The sequence below is a fragment of the Hemitrygon akajei genome, chromosome 12, assembly GCF_048418815.1.
Source record: "Hemitrygon akajei chromosome 12, sHemAka1.3, whole genome shotgun sequence".
In the NCBI taxonomy this organism is placed as follows: domain Eukaryota; kingdom Metazoa; phylum Chordata; class Chondrichthyes; order Myliobatiformes; family Dasyatidae; genus Hemitrygon; species Hemitrygon akajei.
The window spans coordinates 43,610,864-43,635,331 of record NC_133135.1 but is presented as its reverse complement, the minus strand read 5'-3'; the positions used below and the strand labels follow the sequence as shown (position 1 = coordinate 43,635,331).

General features: G+C 40.8%; 1 protein-coding gene across 1 annotated transcript in view; it reads left to right on the top strand.

Annotated features, from left to right (window-relative positions):
• LOC140736941 (armadillo-like helical domain containing protein 1) overlaps positions 1-24,468 on the top strand; it is a 49,608-nt gene that overhangs the window by 15,569 nt on the left and 9,571 nt on the right. Inside the window, exons 4-9 of the mRNA XM_073062988.1 lie at positions 1,782-1,948; positions 3,031-3,227; positions 3,624-3,708; positions 11,260-11,379; positions 14,434-14,506; positions 19,087-19,216. Of these exons, the coding sequence (XP_072919089.1) occupies positions 1,782-1,948; positions 3,031-3,227; positions 3,624-3,708; positions 11,260-11,379; positions 14,434-14,506; positions 19,087-19,216 (772 nt within the window). The remainder of the gene's footprint in view (positions 1-1,781; positions 1,949-3,030; positions 3,228-3,623; positions 3,709-11,259; positions 11,380-14,433; positions 14,507-19,086; positions 19,217-24,468) is intronic.

The following is a 24,468-nucleotide window of genomic DNA, read 5'->3' as shown; positions in this document are numbered from 1 at the left end:
TAGATTCAATGATGAATTCAGCAATTTCAAAGGATCATCCATTCTAATCTGGCAACTCATATTTCCGGTCTCCACCTTCCTCTCTCGGGAGTTTAGATTTCATTTGTCATCTCCTATTTAGATCTCCACCAGACATTCTGTAAGAGAACTGACTGAACCAGCAACACCACTTGTGTCATTCGGACTATCCTGGTCTTCACTCAGTCATTGACCTTCCTACTTGTTTGATCACTTCCTCTGCAACTTAGTACTTATTTCATTTTCGACTTGTCCTAGTTCCGTTGAAGATGATGCAGCTGCTTTGCAGTCTGCTTTGCACAGTTTGATTTGCTGCTGTACAGTGTATGCGGAGATTGATCATTCTCTCTGTGGTAATGTGTGTTTTCTTCCGTTTCTTACAAAAACAGTGATAAGTTGGTTGGTAAATTACTTAGTTTAAATTAACTCCTGTGCATGCAGGTACAGGAAAAATCATCCAGGGAAGGATAAGTTGTAGGGAAATTAGTGAGGGAATGGGTTTGATCGGAGTGCTCTAGGAACTGACATTGACTTGATGGATGCAATAGCCACCTTCTATATCAAAAGAAAATGTAAAAATAAAATTAAGCAGAAAAAGTAGAAAAACCTGAAATGTCATCTAGTTCTCTCTGAACAGATGTCACCAGATCTGTTTTGTATTTCTTGTATTTTCCACTTTGAAGTCTGCGATTACAGTTATTTGGGAGCTTGTATGTTAATTGGCCTAATTTACACCTGCTGATAGACTCTGAGGGGAGTTGATGGGAAAGTTCAAATAAATAAAACGGGATTAGTGTGGGATCAGTATGAATGGGAATCTCTTGGCTGGTGAGGATTCAATGTGCCAATGGGCCTGTTTTCCAGCAGTCTGACTAGATTACTTTCTGGTTCCATTACTTTTCTGTTTTATCTTTGAATTCAGCACACCTAATAATTTCTATATATTAATTTTAAAATTCTATTCATTAATAGAATAATATTACATTCTATGTAATAATTTCTATTCAAAATGAAATTCAATAAAATCTGAAGTAATGGGAAAAACGTGTAGGGATCTGGAAAAAGAGGGGAGTGGAATAAACGAGATTACTCTAAGCAGATCATTTGAAAGGCCCCATTTTGTGTTTAACATTATATAATTTTATTATATCATTTCATATATATCTGAAAAATGGTGCCACAACAAGTTTTCTCAGATTTATGTTTTGAATTGATCTGCAGACACGAGACTCCTACCGATCCTCGCCTGGTCATCACATTTCCTTTTCCATTCCTCCCTCCAGCCTCAGCCTATCACTCTCAATACCCCCTGCCTATCCTGGTTCCACCCATCTTCCTCACCCACTGGAACCCCTTCGTCACCTGTTTCTATCTGCCCATCTTTGCCTTGAATGGTTTTCCTTATCACTTGCCTCGCAATCAGAATACAGCAGCCTTGTATCCCTGAATATCCACCCGCTGGCCTGTCTCACCCCTTTGTCCCTTCTCTTTATGCCAGCTTCCTTTTGTCTGCATCCTCATTATTGCTGCAGGGTCTCAGCCTAAGATGTCTACAATACCTTTCCCTCCACAGATGTTGTTCCTCCAGCACTTCGTTCTTTGTCTTTGAATTAATCTGTTTATTTTTGGATTGTGCAAATTTCATGGCTGCTTCCTCTACATTTACTGTTTACTATTTTTAATATCTTTATGAATATTATCTAAAATGTGGATTAGCCAATTATGCTGCATTTGACTGTCTTAATTTTTAATTCTCTTTCAAGTCATCGATATCTGGTAGAAGTTTTAGAAGTCGGCGGCCTTTTGACACTTCTGGAGATTCTGAGACTGAAACAATTGCAAGAGGATGCCAAACAAGAAGCATTAAAATTGCTTCAGATTATTGCAAATGCTGGAAGAAAATACAAAGAAATAATCTGTGAAAGCTATGGTAATCTGATTTATACTAGCACTGATTTTTGTCAGATATTGGCTGCACCTGCCCACATGATCAAACCTATGTGTATAGAGTGACAGGGATTCATTAACACAGTTTGATGCAGTTCTCAATATGTAATGCATGATCTCGAAAATCAGCCACTAACAGCCACTGAAAGATCAATTATATTTCCAGGGGTGGAATCTGTGAACAAAAGGCGGGCAGTGGAAATGAGCAAAAAAAAAATTGAGACCTCACCTGAGATATCTAGTCCAATTGCAGGCCATGCCGTTGAAGATGAATTTAAATGCTCCATTTATATTACAGAAAATTTTAAAGTTAATTTTCTGGGATTAAAAAAAAATCATGTATAATTTGCGCATGATTTTCAGGGTAGGAAGCTGGCACTTAATGTCCCTTAGTTTGTACATTAACCTAAAACCGTCTCTATCCTGCATAATTCTAAACAAATCAATATGTAAAGCAATAGTATATTTCAAGATGATGCATACTGGGATTGATGGCATGAGTTTGAGCAGAAAATAATGTTTAATACCTTTAAGTAATTTAAAGAGTTATACTTCTCTTGTAGGAACTTTGATGGTTTTAGCTGAAAGTGTCAAAGGTTCAAATTGAAAGTCCTACTGATAAGACAAGATTGCAATACATGAAATGAATGATAGAATCAATCTGCAGATGTACGTATGGGAGGCAAATCCTAAAGAATAATAGACAGTCTTCAAAACAAATCATGGAGCAGTTGGAGTATCTTTTTCACAGAGTACAAGAAAATGAATGAGTTGAATTATATAGGCCTCCATGATAAATTTGAGGACAACTACTAAATAGGTTATCCATAGGGAAGTGAACTGAGGTGGGGAAAATCAGTATTAATTATCTTCACAGTACTGGAATCACTGACTTGCTATCAATGGCAAACAGAAGTCATTTACCATCCTTCGGCAATAGTATCTTTGAATGCCAAGGTAGTCCATTATGACATGGTCTCACCTGTACAAATACTGCTCAATGCAATCTACAATAATGGTGGCAATAAATAATAATTTGGTATTACCTTCAAAACTTTTTTAAAGGTGTCAGAAACATTGCAGAATGTTTAGCCAACTCAAAAGTGGAAAAGACCCAAGAACAGGCTCAGATCTTATTAGAACAATTAGCTCAAGGCAATCCAAAATATCAACTGCAAGTTTACAAAGGACTAGTGGCATTATTGCCCTGCACCTCCCCGAAAGTTCAACAAATGGCTCTTCAAGCACTGAGGACTTTACAGGTGGGAACAAATAGTAATAATTATTTGGAATGTTATTATGAATAATAAGAACAGAAAATGAGTACTCTCTTCCAGGGTATCTCAAATGGACTTTGATTTAAAATTGGGTTCAGCTTTTGTATTTGCCAATATAATTCAATTTAACCAATTTGAATTAGGTGGAAATTCCAATAGAGAAAAGCTCCCAAGTTATTTAACTTACTTTTAAAAGTAACACAAGGGAAGTGGTCTGTACTGTAATGCTGAGTGGCCGGCTATTGTGCATTTACTGGAGAAGGGTGCATGATGGCACTTCACGTTGATAATGGAGAACCTTGGGATAAGTACAGTATTTTCTAAATTAACACTGTATTAAACTTGCAACTTAACTATATGCTAACACGTGCTCTTGTTTAGAGTGTTGTGAAGATGGTGCATCCTTGTATTGTGGAACCACTCTTGGACGTACTGCGATCCATACATTATGAAGTACAATATGAAGGTAAAATACTATTCATCTGAGAAAAGAATCTTCTCCCCTCCGCACCCCCCACCACGCACCAACCCCGCTGTGCATGCACAATCCCCACCGCTGGGCGCGTGCGCGTGCGCACGCACACACACTCTTTGTCCCATGTTACTACCTCTCCAGCATTATTTTAAAGCAGTCTAATACCCATTCTCGTCTCTCTTTTACACTTTACATATTTGGAAAAAATTTTTGGTATCCTCTGTTATATTATTGGCTAGCTTTCCTTCATATTTCATCTTCTCTCTCCTTTCTGCTTTTTTGGTTACCTTCTCTTGGCTTTTAAAAGCTTCACAATCCTCTGTTTCCAGTTATTGTTGCTATATTGTATGTCCTCTCCTTTGCTTTTACGCTGTCTTTGGCTTCCCTTTTCAGCCATTTTGCCTCATCCTCCCTTTAGAATATTTCTTCATCTTTGGGATGTACCTTCCCTGTGCTTTCCAAATTTTATTTATATATAAATTTCCAGAATTGCCTTTACCCTACTGTGCTGAAGCACAAGCTGCTTTGAAAAGCTATCTATTGGGCATTCTACAAATCCCTCTCTTGGGATCCAGCACCAACCTGACTTTCTCAATCTACCTGCGTATTGAAATCCTCCATGACTATATTAACATTGCCCTTTTTACATTCTTTTTAATCTTCTGTTTTATTTGTATCTCATATCCTAGCTGATATACGGAGGCCTGTATGCAACTCCCATCAGGGTGTTTTTAAAAACCTTGCAGTTTCTTAACTCTATCCAGAGGGATTCTACATCTTCCTATCCTATGTTACCTTTTCCTAAGGATTTGATTTCATTTTTACCAACAGAGCCACCCACCCCTCTGCCTACCTGCTTGACTTTCCGATACAAGGTGTATCATTGAATGTCAAGCTCCCAACTACCAGCCTTTCAGCCATGACTCCATGATGCTCGCATTGTCATACTGCCGATTTCTAACTGTGCTCCAAGATCATCTACATTATTCTGTATACTGTATAATATGACACCTTCAGTCCTGTGTTCATCACCCTTTTTGATTTTTACCCCCATGTTACATTTAACCTCATCCCACTGACAGCACAGTCCTTCCTCTCAGTCTCACTACAGACTGCATCTAGACTGATGGTTTTATTGAGGCAACAAGAGAAGTGGACAGTCCATGGAGGAGAGGCTGGTTTCTGTGATATGCTGTACTGTGTCCTCAACCCTTCAGCTTCTTGTAGCCATTGGCAGTTACCAAGCTGTGATAAATCCAGATGGGACACTTTCTGTGGTGCATTGACAAAACATTTATAAGGGGCAATGGGGACTTTCCAAATTTCTTTAGCCTCCTGGGAAAGTAGAGGCATTGGTGAGCTTTCTTGCCTGTGCCATCTCTGTGGTTGGACCAGGTGATGTCACTCCTAGGAACTTGGAACTCTCAAACCTTTCGACTTCAGCACTGTTGATGTAGACAGGAGCATCTGCCCCCTGCCCCCTTCTTGAATTTACTGACCGGTTCTTTTGTTCTGCTGACATTGAGGGAAGAGTTGTTGCCGTGACACTATGTTATTAAGCTCTATCTCCATTCATACTCCGACTCATCTGCAAATTTGTGGATGGAGTCAGAGCAGAATCTGGCCACCCAGTTTTGAGTGTGTAAGGAGCAGCTGAGGATGCAGCCTTGCAGAGCATCAGAGCTGAGAGTAATCGTGGTGGTGTTCCTGCCTATCCTTACTGAAGGTGGCCAGTTGGTCAGGAAGTTAAGGATCCAGTTGCAGAGGGTGATATGACTCCCAGGTCTTGGAGTTTTGTGATGAGCTTACTTGGAATTACAGTATTGAAGATGGACTGCAGTCAATAAACGATAGTCTAATTTAGGTGCATGTATTGTCCAGATGTTCCTGAGGTGAATGTAGGTCCAGAGAGATGGCATCTGTTGTAGACCTGTTTGGTGGTTGGCAAATTACAGTAGGGTTAGGTTTGCTGAGAGGCTGGATTTAATGTGTCAGCTTCATGGTGGTGGATGTCATGCCACTGGGAAATAATTACTCAGGCATATTACCTTGTTTTCCTTGGGTTCCAGGATATAATGGTCTTCTTAAAGCAGCTGAGAACAGGAAGCAAGGAGGTGTTAAAATATCTGCAATAACTCCACCAGCTGATCTGCATTGGACCTAAGGATATGGCCAGAGATACCATCTGGGCCAGATGCTTTCTGTGGATTCACTCTCTGGAAATCTGATGGAAAGCTTTCCCATTAAGTCAAGGCTACCCAGAGTCTGCTGTTTAGTTTGTGTGTTGAATTGAGCCTTCTGCTGAATCCATCAGGAACAATGCTGACATAGAGCGTTGGCGATGTGGGCATTTAAGCTAATCCTTCGGAGACGGATGATATCACCATCTTCTATTTGGAGCCATTATTGATCCACTAATTAATCACCATTTGCAACAGCCTGAACTAGGCTTGTGGGAAAGAATCTGGCCATCAGGTTCGAGGTTCTCTCCATCTTGCTGTGCATAAGCACGTGTGAGGCATATGTAGCTTCTGCATTGTGGCCCTCAACTGCATCACTTCTGTTTTATCTGGCCAGCTAGAAGACTGCATTTGTCACATTGTGCTATTCAGTTGTGCATAGAGTTGAATTACACCCGGACTAAGAGTCACAGAATGCTGGAGTTCTGCCTGTCCTCGGTGTCTTGATAGGTAGGTTTGGCCTCTTTGCTGCACAATGTTTCTTTCAATTGCACCTTGCTGCACCACCTGCCCTTTGCAGAAAAGTTCCTGTTTCTGGGGAGCTGGCCACGCCACTGACATTGTCCCACAAGTAAAGGGAAATTGGAAGGTGAACTGCACGTCGACATCAACCAACAGTTGTTGACCCCGTAAGATAGTTTTGCTTCTCTGTGCTTCATTTTAAGGTAAATTTCTGTGTGTGGCCTCCAAGCAGCAAAAAAATGAGCATTTTCAGATAAGTTTCTTGAACAGGTAAAAGGCATTTCATTATTTATGTATGAAAACTGAATGGCCATTTAAAGCAGAGCCAGACATCTGATTATACTGAATATTACAATCCTGATGGATTCAATGTCAACTTTCACCATTTGCTTGACCCACAGAGTTCTGTATAATATTCATATAACTGGCAGAGGAGTTAGTGACATGAGAGCTTCAAGTATTTGCAAACAATTCTCATTATCAAGAATTCCAGAACATATACTTAGTGGCCACTTTATTAGGTACACCTGTACACTTAATTAATACGAGTATCTAATCAGACAACTCGATGCAAAAAGGCGTGCAGACGTGGTCAGGAGGTTCAGCTGTTGTTCAGACCAAACATCCGAATAAGGAAGCAAGGTGATCTAAGTGATTTTGACTGTGGAATGATTGTTGGTGCCAGTCAAAGTGGTTCAGAAACTGCTGATCTCCTGAGATTTTCATGCATACCCTGTCTCTAGAGTTCACAGAGAATGGTGCAAATTTTATTTTTAAATCCAGAGAGCGGCACTCTTGTGGACAAAATAACTCTGTTAATGAGAGATATCAGGGGTGAACGGTAAGGCTCGTTCAAGCTGACAGGAAGGCTACAGATACTCAAGTAACTGTGTTGCAACAGGCCATCACTGAACATACGACTGATTGAATCTGGAAGTGGGTGGGCTACCGCAGCAGAAGGCCACAAGCACACATTTAGTGGTCACTTTATCAGACACAGGAGGTACCTAATAAAATGACCACTGAGTGTGCCTTATGGTTTGCTGCAGGACGCGTAACTGAGCTTTTAATGCATAAAAGCGTAATCCTAAAGATGCTGAAAATCTGAGATAGATACTGTTGGATATGCCTGGCTTGTCAAGTGGTGCCTGTGGGGAGTGACTAGCATTTCAGGAAAATTACAAAGGAAGTACGTAAGTAAAGAAGTTTAAGATGCTGCGAGAGGGGTCAGGTGGGAAGAGAACAGGGAATAGACCAGATGCCTGGTAACAGACCAGGTATGCAGAAAAGAGAGAATTACTGAAAGTATGTGTAAGGTGAAAGAGAGTGGTAATTGGACATCAGCAGATCAAAAGATGTAAAGCACAGGAGCAAAATTACCATCTTTTTCAAAAGAAATTTTAACGTAGCTGCATGCTCCAGATTTTGGGACTCTTACAAAATTAATACATGCTCCTTAGGTTCCCCAGACTTTGGGGAAATCTGCTTGCTAAAAAGTGGCTGACAGCACTGTGTTAAAGGGACAAATGTTTTTCCAGGGTGTGGTAGTCTTGGCCTTTTCATTCAAGGGTTCAAAATCAATTTATTATCAAAGTAAATATATGTTGCTTCATGCATTTTCTTGCGGGCATTCACAATACATGCAAAGAAACGCAACAGAATCAGTGAGAAACTGCATTCAAGGCGGGGAACAAACTGTGCAAATACAAAAAGAAAAAAATAAACAGTAATAATAAAGAAATAAGCGATAGATATGGGGAACACGAGATGAGGAGTCTTTGAAAGTGAGTTCATAGTCTGTGGATGCTCTTCTGCACACCACTGTTGTAACTCACAGTTATTTGAGTTACTCTCACCTTCCTCTCACCTTGAATGAGTCTTGCCATTCATCTCTGTTATCTCTCATTTTGTTCGCAAGAGTGCCACTCGTTGGATTTTAAAAACATTTTTGCACCATTCTCTGTAAACTAGAGACTGGTATGCATGGGAAATACCAGGAAAGTACAGCAACTACTTTCAAAATGAAGTTGGTCTGGATTGGAAAGGCTCAGAAGAATGAGAGGGGATCTTATAGAAACATACAAAATTTTGAAAGGGATAGATAAGATAGAAGTAGAAAGGTTAGATAGATAGATAGATAGATACTTTATTCATCCCCATGGGGAAATTCAACTTTTTTTCCAATGTCCCATACACTTGTTGTAGCAAAACTAATTACATACAATACTTAACTCAGTAAAAAAATATGATATGCATCTAAATCACCATCTCAAAAAGCATTAATAATAGCTTTTAAAAAGTTCTTAAGTCCTGGCGGTAGAATTGTAAAGCCTAATGGCATTGGGGAGTATTGACCTCTTCATCCTGTCTGAGGAGCATTGCATCGATAGTAACCTGTCACTGAAACTGCTTCTCTGTCTCTGGATGGTGCTATGTAGAGGATGTTCAGAGTTTTCCATAATTGACCGTAGCCTACTCAGCGCCCTTCGCTCAGCTACCGATGTTAAACTCTCCAGTACTTTGCCCACGACAGAGCCCGCCTTCCTTACCAGCTTATTAAGACGTGAGGCGTCCCTCTTCCATTGGTAGATGAGACTAGAACTAGGGGACATTGCCTCAAGATTCAGGCAAGAAGATTTAGGACAGAGATGAGGAGAAACTGTTTTTCTCAGTGAGTGATGAATCTGTGGAATTCTCTGCCCAGGGAAGCAGTTGAGGCTTCTTCACTAAATATATTTAAGATACAGTTAGATAGGTTTTTACATAGTAGGGGAATTAAGGGTTATGGGGAAAAGGCAGGTAGATAGAGCTGAGTTTACAGACAGATCTGCCATGATCTTATTGAATGGTGGGGCAGGCTCGATGGGCCGGATGGCCTACTCCTGCTCCTTTTTCTTATGTTCTAGAAGGTGAATGAAATGCTGGCAAATAGTCCTAACAGGGTTGGGCCAAAGGGCCTGTTTCCCTGCGGTATTCTTATTATTACAAGACCATAAGATACAAGAGCAAATTAGGCCATTTGGCCCATCTAGTCTGCTCCACCATTTCATCATGGTTGATCTATATTCCTTCTCACCCCCAATCTCCTGCTTTCTCCATGTATCCTTCCATGCCCAGGCTAATCAGGAATTTATCAACCTCTGCTTTAAATATACTTACTATCTTTCCTTTTGGTTAGTCCTGACGAAGGGTCTCGGCCCGAAACGTCGACAGCGCTTCTCCCTATAGATGCTGCCTAGCCTGCTGTGTTCTACCAGCATTTTGTGTGTGTGTTGTTGTTTAAATATACTCAATGACTTGGCCTCTATTGCCGCTCATGGCAATGGATTCCACAGATTCACTACTCGCTGGCAAAAGAAATTCCTCCTCATTTCCGTTCTAAAAGGACACCCCTTTATTCTCAAGCTGTGTACTCTGGTCTTAGACTCCCCCATCAGAGGGAGCATCCTTTCTGCATCCAGACTATCGAGGCCTTTCAACATTTGATATGTTTCAATACGATCACTCCTCATCCTTCTGAATTCCAGTAGCAGAGGCCCAGGCCCATCGAACACTCCTCATATGACAAGCCTTTAAATCTCAGGATCATTTTTGTAAACCTTCTTTTGAGCCCTCTCTAACAGCAGCACATCTCTTCTTAGATAAGGGGCCTAAAACTGCTCTCAATGTTCCAAGTGAGGCCTCACCAATGCTTTATAAAGCCTCAGCTTTATATTCTCGTCTTCTCAAATTTAAAGCTAACGTTGCATTTGCCTTCCTCACCACCGACTCAACCTTCAAATGAACCTTTAGGGAATCTTGCACAAGAACTCTCAAGTCCCTTTGCACCTCAGATTTTTGTATTTCTCTCCATTTAGAAAATAGTCTATGCTTTTATTTGTCCTACCAAAGTTCTTGGCTATACTCTCCCTGACACTGTATTTTATCTGCCACTTCTTTCCCCATTCTCCTAATCTGTCTAAATCCATCTGTAGCCTCTCTACTTCCTCAAAACTACCTCCACCTCCACCTATCTTTGTATCATCCGCAAACTTGGCCACAAAGCCATCGTTCTGTCATCCACATCATTGACATATAAAGTAAAAGGAAGTGGTCCCAACACAGACAGCTGTGGAACACCACTAGTCACTGGCAGCCAACTAGAAAAGGTTCCCTTTTTTCCCACTCTTTGCCTCCTGCCAATCGGCCAATGCGCTATCCTTGCTACAACCTTTCCTGTAATACCCTGGGCTTTTAACTTGTTAAGTAGCTTCACGTGTGGCATCTTGTTAAAGGCCTTCTGAAAATCTAAGTACACAATGTCCACTAATTCTCCTTTGTCTACCCTGCTCACTTTGTCTTACTCTATGACTATGACTCACTGTTTTTGTTCTAGATTCCAGCACTTGCTGCCTCTTTTGTCTGAATACTATTTGACCAAATTGACATCAGATGGATGGCAAAAGCAAAACATTCACCTACAGTATTATCTATTTCCCCTCTGATTTTTACAATAGTAAAATGGGGGGTGAGGGTGGAGGCCCATTATTGTTTCGAGCTGTCTTAAGAGCTCAGAATGTTATCCATGTACAATTTAAGTTGTATGAAAGAAATGGCTGTGTTTTGTCAATGTTAAGGATGTTGTCATTTTTTTGCCATGCAATATAAAACCTGGAGGCATTTAATCTTCTCATTTGTAAAGAGCTGCATTATATCATGGCTTTTTCATGTTTGAGAGGTGATGTTTCCAAAGATGATATGAGAATTCAAGATTAAACACAAACACTATATACCCTAATGTCACAAATCAGCAAAACATCAGAAAATATGTTATTATGCTGTAATAATTTCTGTCCTTTAGTAATTGAATTCATCAAGATACTCCTGAATTATAAAGTACGTCCAGCTTTGCTTGAAGGATTAGTTGCACGACTAACTCCATCAATGGACAACATAAAGAATCGACCAAAAATTCTTTACGGTAAGAAAGAAAAAATAAAATGCCTAATTGTATAAGTGTTGAATCATAGTTAAACAAATATTAATCAATTTCATTTGTTCCATGTGTTAGCTAGTACTGGAATGTGTGGTGTTGCTCCCTATGCAGCCTTGTGAGCTAGCATGAAATAAAACTGACATGAGACCAGGGCTGTATTCAGTCAAAAAAAACTTGCAAGATTATTGTCAAATAGTCTTTATTAGTATTTAAACATTTATTGTAGCATTTCAAAAATGCAGCAACATACTATGCAGTTTTTTGATACGTTTAGTTTTGTTTAGTATTAGCCTTTCCAATTGAGTTATCCATTCATTGCTATTGACCCTAGCCAAAATCTTGAACATATTCCAGTTGAAATGAGATGTTCAGCTAGTTCTCCATTTCCTGTGATGATTTGTATAAAAATAACTGTTATTGACTGTTCCAATAAATAGTGTAACATTAATCAACAACTTAGTTTTACCTCCTATTCACAGTTTCTGCTGGCTCTGCAAACATCCTTGAGCTCACTTAAAACAGCCTATACACTGTCAGACTTTATCTTCCTTCATTATCAACTAGCCCTCAATAGGCATTTTAACATATTGCCGTCTCTTTCTTCCTTCAGTTAGGTAAATATCTTACTTAAGCCTTCAACAAGAACACATAATTCATAGTGAATCAAAAGCAGACTACGTTGCCTGACTCAGAATGCTGTGGGGAATCTGGGGCTGTGTTGAACTTTTTAAACTAGCTGTAAACTGGAAAGGCAACCCTGAAGAACTTACTGATGCAAACTTGAGCTTCTCTTCTGGATTCCTGGAATATAACAATGTCACCAAAGTCATTGCATAGAAAGCAAGTTTGCTGTAAAATCTGCCCTTACAGGCAAGTATAAATATCAAGAGAAATACTCATAAACAATTTTAAATGATTGACAATGGTTGGACAGCAAATATTTCTCGATTGGACAAATAAGGAGAGAAAGCATAATCAAAAGATCAAATTGTCACTGGTGATATTTTTGAATTCAAAGTAAAGAGAGAGGGGAAACCTGTTGACGGAGCATGATGAGTGATGACTATGGTGACCTCTGTTTATAATCACTAGCATCAAAGATGAAATAATATTTGGAGTTAAAGGGTGGTCTGCGAGGGGATCTGCAGACAGATTGACCACCCGACAAAGGAAGAGATTCCAGGTGTTACAGTTATGGGTTAACATGTGGAAGGTGCAGAACACACAAATCCTTTTGCAGTAGAACAGTATAGAGTATTTTATATCTTGTGTCTTGTGTCATTGTTAGTGTTTAGTTGGCATTTTAATAAACTTTTTTAAAGAGTACTGGGATATGTTGCTCTGTGAGCCTCAATTAATTTTCTCCATTCAGACAGGCTGAAGCAAAACTCAAAGAATAACTGTAAACTTTGATTCTTCTCTACACTTTCTAGTTCACCTTTTCCTTCCTTTTACAAGTTCATCCAAAAAACAAAATCAGCTCTGCCTCTTCTATCTTAATGGCTCTCATCGTCACCTGGGCTCATTGTTCAATCATGTATTCAAATTTTTCACATTTGGAGTAGCTGAGGATTACAAATGGTGGAGGTTTGTAAATGTCAGGATAACATTACTCATTAATTCAAAATGGCAGACATATGGATGAGGAACTCATCAAAAGATTTGATAAAGCACAGTTGGACATGTACATGATAAAAGATAGACACGGGAAGACCTTGAGAGCCGCAAACAAGAGAAAATCTGCAGATGCTGGAAATCCGAGCAGCACACAAAACGCTGGAGGAACTCAGTAGGCCAGGCAACATCTGTGGGGAAAAAAGTATAGTTGATGTTTGGAACCAAACCCTTCGGCAGGACTGGAGAAAAAGCTGAGGAGTAGATTTGAAAGGTGGGGGGAGGGGAGAGAGAAACACAGGGCAATCGGTGAAATTTGGAGGGAGAGGAATGAAGCAAAGAGCTAGGAAGTTGAATTGTGAAAGAGACAGAAGGCCATGGAAGAAAGAAAAAAAGGGGGGAGGAGCACCGGAGGGAGGCGATGGGTGGGCAAGGAGTCAAGGTGAGAGAGGGACAAGGGGGATGGGAAATGGAGAAGCAGGGAATGGGTGGGTGAGGGCATTACTGGAAGTTTAAGAAATTGACGTTAATGCCATCAGGTTGGAGGCTACCCATACGGAATATAAGGTGTTGTTCCTCCAACCTAAGTGTGGCCTCATCACGACAGTGGAGCAGGCCATGGATGAACATATGGGAATGGGAAGTGGAATTAGAATGGGTGTCCACTTTGAGAAGGATGTGGAGGTGAGTTCAGCATAAATGTGATGTTGCCAAGATGAAGCATGGAGTAGTGATAGATCCTGGTGGTACCTGGGTAGCAATGATTTGGGGGAGTCATTACTTGACTCTGACTAGTAAGATTCGAACTTAATCAGCCTAATGAATTGATTGACAGAGGCACTGGACGAGTGATGTAGTCGACTGTCACCAAGTTCTGAAGCCTGTAGCATTGCTGACCAAGAAGGTCAGGGAGAAGTAGTGCACCATGGTCACGTAAACAGGGAATATAAATTGTGACTTTTGACCAATGACATTTCAAAGCTCTGTTAAGGACAGAAATCTGCTTGGAGATATTTGTAGCAGTAATCACCAAAACCATGCAACTGCAGATAGGATTCTATCATGCAAGAAGTGCCTCTGTTCAGACATCTGCATGTTTCAGCAGAATTCACTGGGAACTCTGATGTATTCTTGCCTGATTAAATAATACTCAGGTGAATTATATTCCCCTACTCAGTTCCACAAATTCAATGTAAAATCTGGGATCTACCAGTCTTTGTAGCTCATTATTTTTCTCAGCTGAGCCATATAGGCTGTAATATGCTGATAGCTGGCTGCAGAGAACTGTAGCTAGTTCTAATGACTAACACATAAATTTAATTTACTTCAAGTTATATATTAAGACCATTTAAAATATCAATATATGTAATGTTATTATTAAATAAAAGCATCTAAACTTTCCTAACAGTTTTGTTTTACATTTAGATGAACCCACATCAAACCTTCTGGAATCCTCACCGTTATACGTACAACAGGCTGCAGCAGCAAAAGTTATAGGGTAAGTCATGTGGCAACTTATTTTGTTCAATGACAAAATCCAGAAGTGGATCTTGGTATTTCTAATAATTAGATTTTCAGAAGGCCTTTGACAAGGTGCCACACATGAGGCTGCTGAGCAAGGTAAGAGCCCATGGTATTACAGGAAAGATGATAGTATCATGGATAGAAATCTGACTGACTGGAAGGAGGCAAAGAGCGGGAATAAAGGGGGAAGGGGACGTTTCTGTTTGGATGCTGCTCTTCAGGGTTCTGTGTTGGGACTGGTTCTACTTTCACTGCTGAGTTGTTAATTAACTGCACTTCCCTTCGAGCACGCAGTGGATCCTCGTGCGGTTTGTTAATCAGGGTACGTCCTCCTCCTGTTTGATCAGCAGAAACCTGTGAGAAGCAGACTGTTCAGACTGGGTTCATTTCACACAATAGTTACCTGAACTGCCTGCTGTAATATGTAAATCAGCCTCTCAGAGACAAAGCTGTGACATAGGATGCCCCTTATCACCTCAGGTAGATTTAGTCTAGTTTTTTAGTTACTGTTTCTAGTAATGTTTCAGTATCCTTGACACTTTAGTGGAGAAATGTATTTCACTTGTAAGTGTAAAAATGGACCAGGTGGGACAAGAGCGCTTAGTTGTTGTAGCTGCTGCAAGATTAATTTTCTGGCGTCGTCATGCATCTTTCAAGCATTTGTCAAGCTTGTGCCCTGAACTTTGGATTCCACCATCACTGTGAGAATCTGTTGATCACCTTTTGCACTCCAATGTGCCTTTGGGAATGTATTAGCTGTGCCATATGATCTTGAAGTTCGTTTGTGATGCAGAGTTCTTCTTCATTTCCAGTTGTTGGGTTCACTGGTGCTTTTACTCTTTGCTGTGCTGCCTGTTTTGCGATTTCGTCTACAGCTGCATCTGTGCATTGTATTCATTTTGGAGTGGTTTTTACATTTTACTACAGCAACTTCTAATGGCAGGCTTATGACATTCTAACTCCTTGGACTAGTTGGCCATTCTTGATTGGGTTTCCTGCAGCTGTAAGAAATCCTCTATGGCTCCATTAGTTTCTAAAATGATGAACAACTCCAAAAGCATATTGAAAATCCGTGTAGATATTAGTTTATCTTCCTTTTGCCAATTTACGGGCTCAAGTTAAAGCTATTATTTCTGCCTGTTGTTTAGAGGTAACAGGAGCCGCGCTTGCTGAAGCCAGCAGTTCAGTTCCAGAGATCTCCACCCATCCAACCATTTGAATTCCTCTCTCAGTCATTGAGGAGGCTTCAGTGCACAGACCTTCGGCAGAGTAATAACCAACAGGACGCTGTCAGTCACCATGTTCTTGAGTTAAGACTGCCATAGGGTGTTTCTCATTGACAAACAGGATAAATGGTTTATTTGTATCAGGGATTCTTAATGCAGGTGCAGAATACAATGTTACCTTTAAAGTTTGAATACTTTCAGTTGTTCTTCGTTAAGAGTCGCAGAGTTATCTGAGCACTCCCTGCCTTTCAGCACAGTGTAGAATGGTTGAGCAATAGTTGATGAATCTGTCACTAAGCTGTCAATACATCGATTAGCAATGGTTTCATCTTCAGTCCTGCCTGTCTTCCAAGTCCCAAAACTTAGTAATCACACTCACCAACTATGCCTGTTGTTGGATTCTGGTGTTTTTTTGATCCAGGGTTCTTTCAGAAGTCAGGAAAGAGGTACAAAACTTGATGTATCACTATTGTTTTATTAAGTGTTGATGGAACAAAGGAAACAGAAGCAGAAGGTTTAAAGACAAAAAAGGTTCAATGGTTCATTTTATTGTCAAAGTTTGCATGTAGAATAAAACTCTGATATTTTTCTACTCCTGCTAGCCATTAAATACGGAGAGACCCTGGGTGGGAATGAAAGCAAAATTATCAACTACCCCAGTGGCACAAAAAAGAAAAGAAACAGAACTCTCGGACTCCAAAGTCCCTCCTCCCCCACAGCAAATGAACAGCCCTTGACCCCCTCAGTCACAGAAAAGAACAGTGACAGTGGTACCAAACCCCCAACCCCCACCACCACACACAAGAATTAACAGATCAACCACCTGCCAATCACCCACAAGAAAGAAAACACCGCAAACTGAAGGAAACCAAGTTACAGTCCAATAATCATATAAATGTCAGACTATGGGAAATGGCTTTTTGTCTGCATATAAGGAGACCAGCCACACAAACTCAGAACAAAAAACTGAAATAATAAGAAATTAGCACAACTCTGTGAGCTATTTTATACCCATCGATAAGGAAAATTTCTATTCAAATTTATAAATAAAAGTTAACCAATTAGAAAGTCATTATTCAGAAAATGCAGTAGAAAGAAACTTGCAGAGCTTTCCAGAATTGTACTTTGTGCAGCCACTAGAGGCATATTAAATCGTTGTATGCATACAAGAACTACTTAAAATACAGGCAGATAATTAAATGTTAAACTTCAAAGAAAATGACAATTAAACAGTCTAATCAAAGAATTAAACAGTCGGTTCCAACAGCACCTTATACAAGTAGTTCATAGTGAAAGCTAATAGCACAGTGTATATTTGAATTAATTTGTGGCAGGAAGCACAGTGGTAAATGGTCACATTATGTATTGGAGCAGTGTGGGGAGGTTAGTTTTACATTCAGTCTAGTTAACAAAGAAGTCATTTCCCCAAGCAATCTAAAATAGATGAGCTGTTTCACTCAGATTTTTAACTATGTGTTCTCTCTATGTCTTTTCACATTTCACAGAAGCAGTTCCCTCCTATCAAACATGGCAGTATTTATTAATCTGAACAAGCTGTAGAAAAAGGGATATGGTTAAACTTCCTGGCACCAAGATTCTTGGTAGGAAATGAATAGGAAATGTCAACACATGTGGTAGGAATCAAAACCAGGTTTAATATCACCTGAATGATAGACACCGCCTTCCTGAGACACTGCTCCTTGAAGGTGTCCTGATACCTGTGTATCAGGAAGGTGTGTCAGGAATGGACAGGCGGAAGAGTATAGGAAACTGATACAGGACTTTGTGATATGGTGCAACTCAAACTACCTGCGTCTCAATATCACCAAGACCAAGGAGATGGTGGTGGACTTTAGGAGATCTAGGCCTCATATGGAGCCAGTGATCATTAATGGAGAATGTGTGGAGCAGGTTAAGACCTACAAGTATCTGGGAGTGCAGTTAGACGAGAAGCTAGACTGGACTGCCAACACAGATGCCTTGTGCAGGAAGGCACAGAGTCGACTGTACTTCCTTAGAAGGTTGGCGTCATTCAATGTTTGTAGTGAGATGCTGAAGATGTTCTATAGGTCAGTTGTGGAGAGCGCCCTCTTCTTTGTGGTGGCGTGTTGGGGAGGCAGCATTAAGAAGAGGGACACCTCACGTCTTAATAAGCTGGTAAGGAAGGCGGGCTCTGTTGTGGGCACAGAACTGGAGAGTATGACATCGGTAGCAGAGCGAAGGGCGCTGAGTAGGCTACGGTCAATCATGGAAAACCCTGAACATCCTCTGCATAGCACCATCCAGAGACAGAGAAGCAGCTTCAGCGGCAGGTTGCTATCGATGCAATGCTCCTCAGACAGGATGAAGAGATCATTACTCCCCAATGCCATTCGGCTTTACAATTCAACCGCCAGGGGCAAGATATGTTAAAGTGCCGGGGTTAGGACTGAGCTTAAGTTACCATTCAAAATATTTTAGTAAACTATTTAAGAACTTTTTAAAAGCTATTTATTAATTTTTTTTGAGAGGGTGATTTTAGATGCATATCATATTTATACTGAGTTAAGTATTGTATGTAATTAGTTTTGCTACAATAAGTGTATGGGACACTGGAAAAAATGTTGAATTTCCCCATGGGGATGAATAAAGTATCTATCTATCTATCTACCCATGATGGAGCTGACTAATTTAGCAACTTCCTGCACCTTACTTCGATCCTGTGCAATAGCCCCCTCCCCTCTACCCCCCCCCCCCCCCCACCCCATGGCAGACAGTGATGCAACCAGTCAGAATACTCTCCATGGTACATTGTAGAAATTTTTGAGTGTATTTGTTGTCAAACCAAATCTCAAATTCATAATGAAATATAGCCATTGTCTTGCCTTCTTTATAGCTGCACCAATATAGGTCCAGGTTAGGTCCTCAGAGATATAGATACCCAGGAACTTGAAACTGCTCACTCTCTCCACTTCTGATCCCTCTATGAGGATTGGTTTGTGTTCCCTCATTCTACACTATCAGTTTGTTGGTCTTACTGATATTGAGTGCAAGGTTGTTGCTATGGCGCTACTCAGCTAGCTGGTATATCTCGCCCAAAACTAAGCTAGCAATAATTTGATACTAATCAATGCAACTGTTAGATTGAATGAAATGGATTGGAAAAAAAAACACCACTGCTCTTTTAATGCTTTTGCTGTGTTGCTCTGCCTGTGATTTAGAATGCACGATCACGGCCACTAGAGTACACTATCTCTCAGCTTTGACATCTGGATAAAAACCTTTTCAATTTGTTACAGTGCCAGAGTTTGTGGCTGACTTTTCTGTCACTTTCCTTTGACTTTCACAGCATAATAATGAAAGAATCTACTGAGACAGCCGAGGAACTGCTGCATCTGCGAGTGGTACACCGCCTCTTGATTGCCATGGGGAACCTGGAATATGCAGACAGCCAGAAACAAGCTTGCTTGGCGTTGGAAGTACGTATTTATGGGAACAGATTTTCAAGTCTATGCTGTACACAGAATGACTTATCAGTTTGGATAATCCCAAGAAGCAAGCCTAATGCTGGGCAAAGGTCATTGCCACTGTAGTGAAATCAGTGGTGGTTTAGTGTTGAAGTGATGCTGTGTTCAGTAGTTGTACATAATTATCTTCATTCATGGTAAAATGTTTTATGGCTACGCAGTACTGTTTGAAAAATTATGGAATCCAAAGACTGCCAGTATGCATGCTGCAGGAGGAATCGACAACACAGGCAAAAACAACACCTAGGTTTAAGGAAACCTGTTTATAATGGCATCATCCCAGCTTCATTGGGTCACAGACTCAGATTCAAGATGGTCATCTTTGAAATGCACGTTTAAAGAATGGAAGCCATTATGGTTGATAAGTACATTTCATTTGCACAGTTGTACGTGTGTGTAAGCACCTATAATCTTAACAATTTGATCCAACATTTCCTCCATTCTCCATTTCCTGGTCATCCACCCTCATCCCATCTTCTCTCCACCGTTACAGTGATAGAGTTCCACCTATCACCCCACGAGCTTCCGCATCCAGCAAATCATTCTCCACAACTTCCGCCACCTTCGGTGGTGCCTTACCACTAAACACATCTTTAGCACAGCACCCCCCCTTCACTCTCCACTTTCCGCAAGGATCACTCCCTCCATGTCTCCCTTGTCCTTTCATCCCTCCCCATTAATCTCCCTCCTGGCATTTATCCATGCAAGCCGAGGAAGTGCTACACCTGCCCGTTCACCTCCTCTCTCAGACCCTTCCAGGTGAAGCTACACTTCCCGGTGTGGCCCCCTCTATGTTGGTGAGACCCGACGTACAATGGGGAACTGCTTTGTCATCCGCCTTCACTCCATCCACAAAAAGCAGGATTTCCCTACGACTAACTATTTTAATTCCAATCCTCATTTCTGTTCCGAAATATCAGTCAAGTCGTCTTCTGCCACGATTCACCACTCTCAGGTTGGAGGTGCACCATCCCATATTCCGTATGGATAGCCTCTAACCTGATGGCATGAACATTTCCAACTTCCCGTAATTCTTTCCTCTTCCCCCTTCCCTCTTCAATTCCTCACTCTGATCTCTTGCCTCTTCTCCTCACCTGCCTATCACTACCCACTGGTGCCCCTCCTCCTTCCCCTTTTCCCAGGGTCCACTCTCCTCTCCTATCAGATTCCTCCTTCTCCAGCCCTTTATGAATGAATGAATGAAATTAATTTATTTCTGTCAGTACAAATATAACAAAAAGCATCAATTGCAATGATGATTTCATAATGATAAGTTCATAGGTCAAAATTACAACAAAAAATAGATATTCTTTAAAACAGACTGTAGGCTGAAGCTACAGCTTATTACACCCACCCCTCTTACTTATAAACAACATATTTGGCGTCAATCATCACATCAAAAATGAAAACTTTCAAAATCTTTTAACACAAAATCCAATTCCAAATATCATTTATTTACATTACTCCCATTCATTTTAAGTCATGTATTTTATATTTGTTCATTAAATAATTTTAAATAATTTTTTAAACCTGTTAAGTGTAGTGCATGTTTTTAAATTCTTACTACAACTGTTCCTTAGATTCACCCTCTGACTGAAATATAATGGTTTTTTACATTTGTTCTTATCCTTTGTGTTTGAAATATACATGTTCCTCTCAAATCATGTTGACTTTCTCTCATTTTAAACAACCTTTGGATACTTTGTGGTAACTGTCCATTTTTTACTTTATACATGTATTATCTTTTCCACCTCTAACCTTCCAGCTTCTAACTTTATTACCCCCCCCCCCCCCCAACACCCACTTGGGTTCACCTATCTCCTTCTATCTTGTACTACTTCCCTTACCACCACCAGCACCTTCTTCAGGCGTCTTCCCCCTTCCTGTCCAGTCCTGATGAAGGGTCTCAGCCTGAAACATCAACTGTTTATTTATTTCCATAGATGTTGCCTGACCTGCTGAGTTCCTCCAACACTTTGTATGTGTTCAAGTCAAATCAAGTCAAGTCACTTTTTATTGTCATTTCGACCATAACTGCTGGTACAGTACACAGTAAAAATGAGACAATGTTTTTCAGGACCACGGTGCTACATGAAACAGTACAAAAACTACACTGAACTACTTAAAAACAACACAGAAATAAAACTACACTAGACTACAGACCTACCCAGGACTGCATAAAGTGCACAAAACAGTGCAGACATTACAATAAATAATAAACAGGACAATAGGGCAGTAAGTTGGTGTCAGTCCAGCTCTGGGTATTGAGGAGTCTGATGGCTTGGGGGAAGAAACTGTTCAATAGTCTAGTCGTGAGAGCCCGAATGCTTTGGTGCCTTTTCCCAGATGGCAGGATAGAGAAGAGTTTGTATGAGGGGTTCATAATGCTGTTTGCTTTGCGGATGCAGCATGTAGTGTAAATGTCTGTAATGGTGGGAAGAGAGACTCAGGTGATCTTCTCAGCTGTCCTCACTATCCGCTGCAGGGTCTTGTGATCTGAGATGATGCAATTTCTGAACCAGGCAGTGATGCAGCTGCTCAGGATGCTCTCAATACAACCCCTGTAGAATGTGGTGAGAATGGGTGGGAGATGGACTTTCCTCAGCCTTCGCAGAAAGTAGAGATGCTGCTGGGCTTTCTTTGCTATGGGGCTGGAGTTGAGGGATCAGGTGAGATTCTCCGCCAGGTGAACCCCAAGAAATTTGGTGCTCTTAACGATCTCTACTGAGGAGCCGATGTTCAGCAGGGAGTGGTCACTCCGTGCCCTCCTGAAGTCAACAACCATCTTTTTTGTTTTGTTCACATTCACAGACAGGTTGTTGGCTCTGCACCAGTCAGTTAGCCGCTGCACCTCCACTCTGAATGCTGACTTCCCTGGACTTTCAGCATCTGCAGAATGCCTTATATTTATAACCTTAACAATCCTGGGATAGGTAGCAATTTGAAAAAAAAATGAGTACTCAATCTTTTTTTTCCTGGTGCAGGGTTATCAAAAGCAAAGCATATAGGTTTAAGGTGAGAGGAAGGAGTCTTGGGGATTTGAGGGGTAGGTTTTTATACAGAGAGTGATATGAAAGAATAGATGCATGTTAAATTTTAGGATGGAGACAACACACCGTCCTAACAGTTTCAAAAAGCAGTCAGTGTAATCATCAACACACACAAAAAATGCTGATGGAACACAGCAAGCCAGGCAGTATCTATAGGGAGAAGCGCTGTTGATGTTTCGGGCCGAGACCCTTCGTCAGGACTAACCGAAAGGAAAGACAATAAGTATATTTAAAGCAGAGGTTGATAAATTCCTGATTAGCCTGGGCATGGAAGGATACATGGAGAAAGCAGGAGATTGGGGGTGAGAAGGAATATAGATCAACCATGATGAAATGGTGGAGCAGACTAGATGGGCCAAATGGCCTAATTTGCTCTTGTATCTTACGGTCTTGTAATAATAGTGTTATGAACCCAGTAACTGGGTTACTTACCAGCAAAGATAGAGACATCCGTTGAAGTCTGATGATACTATTTTTAACAGTATTTATTAGTAAAAATACACAAAAATAATATCAATGCAAATATACAGATAATATACGTTGTCAATACTAAATCTAAAAATGCGGGTATAATAATAATCAATAAGAAATAAGCTCTATCGTTGTCTAGGGGATAATGAATTGTCCGATGGAAATATACAGTTCACTGCAGTTCCACAAGCTGCCATCTTTTGGTTGTCGCTGTGTTGTACTTTGTTGGAGAGAGAGAGAGAAATAGGCATAGAATGGGAACAGTTACCGCTGCGGGTTTTCCAACCTTTATGATTTCGATCCGTCAGGTGTCTCTTTGTCGTGGCCGTTCAATGGTAACCTCTCCTTTAGCTAAACTGTTCTTCCGTGGTGAGCCCGCCACCCCAGGCAAGGGAGGACGCACATGAGCCCCCACCGGCTTTCGCTATCAAACGCTGTCACAGGATTTCTAGCGTTTCTCCTGGTGCGTCTAAAGGGGTTGTTCCCCAGACCCCTCTTTTATCCTTACTCACGGGGTCTCAGATGTCAATCAGGTTGGGATGATGCAATCCTTCAACCAGACCACTCTGGTTGTCCCCTGAGGGGTTTCAATGAATAGTACAGTACTCAATACACAATTCCTTCTCCAAGAAACAATGGCCGTTATCAGTGGTTCTGTTCCGATGAGGTCAGGACACATTCCAAACCTTGTGTATTCTGAGTGTCTCTCTCTCATTTCCTGGGTCCCAGACCCGAATTAATAGCGATCTTGCAATTCTCAAAAAGGAGGGGGCGACTTTGTACCCTTCGGCCCCTCAGAGTTGCTACACATTCATAACACCACCCTATCAATTTGCATGGCAAATTTGAGGAATCTGTAGTCATGGATTCCAAGGTCCCTCTGTTTTCTACACTGCTAGGAATCCTGCCATTATCCTTGTACTCAGCTTTCTAGTCTGGCCTTCCTCTCTGGATTGAACTGCATATGCTACTTCTCAGCCCAGCTCTGCATCCTATCAATGTTCTGTTATAACTTATGATAACCTTTTACACTATCTTCTGCATCACCAAACTTTAACTATGATTATTTCTGTATCCCTTCTAACCAATCTAATCTTGAATGCTAACTCTGTGTGCCTTAGCCATTAACTATCAAAGTGAATTTTGAAGTTTTACAATAGAAGATTGATTCTTGGTTTCTGTTATAAACTGTTTAGTCACAAAATTTTATTTCTCAATTAGAATCAATCCGCTTACATTTACTCTGCAACATTTTGGTCAAATTTAAATGTCATCATATTGTTCCTGAATCTATCTTGTTCCAACAAAGACACTCAACTTCATAAAGTCTTCCCATTTACACTCTCAGTATTCACACTTTCTTTCCTCCCGTACAGAATAATGTGGCCACTCAGTGCACGTTCGTGGTCTTCTGCTGCTAACATTTCAAGGTTTGACTTATGCGATCACTTATGGTGGAGGCAGATACGTTATGATAGGGTCTCTTAAGAGACTCCTGGATAGGTACATGGAGCTTAGAAAAATAGAGGGTTATGGGTAACCCTGGGTAATTTCTAAAGAAAGCACATGTTCGGCACAGCTTCGTGGGCTGAAGGGCCTGTATTGTGCTGTAGGTTTTCTATGTTTCTAAATGCTCTTCTGCACACCTCTGTTGCAACGCCTGGTTATTTGAGTTAATGTCAC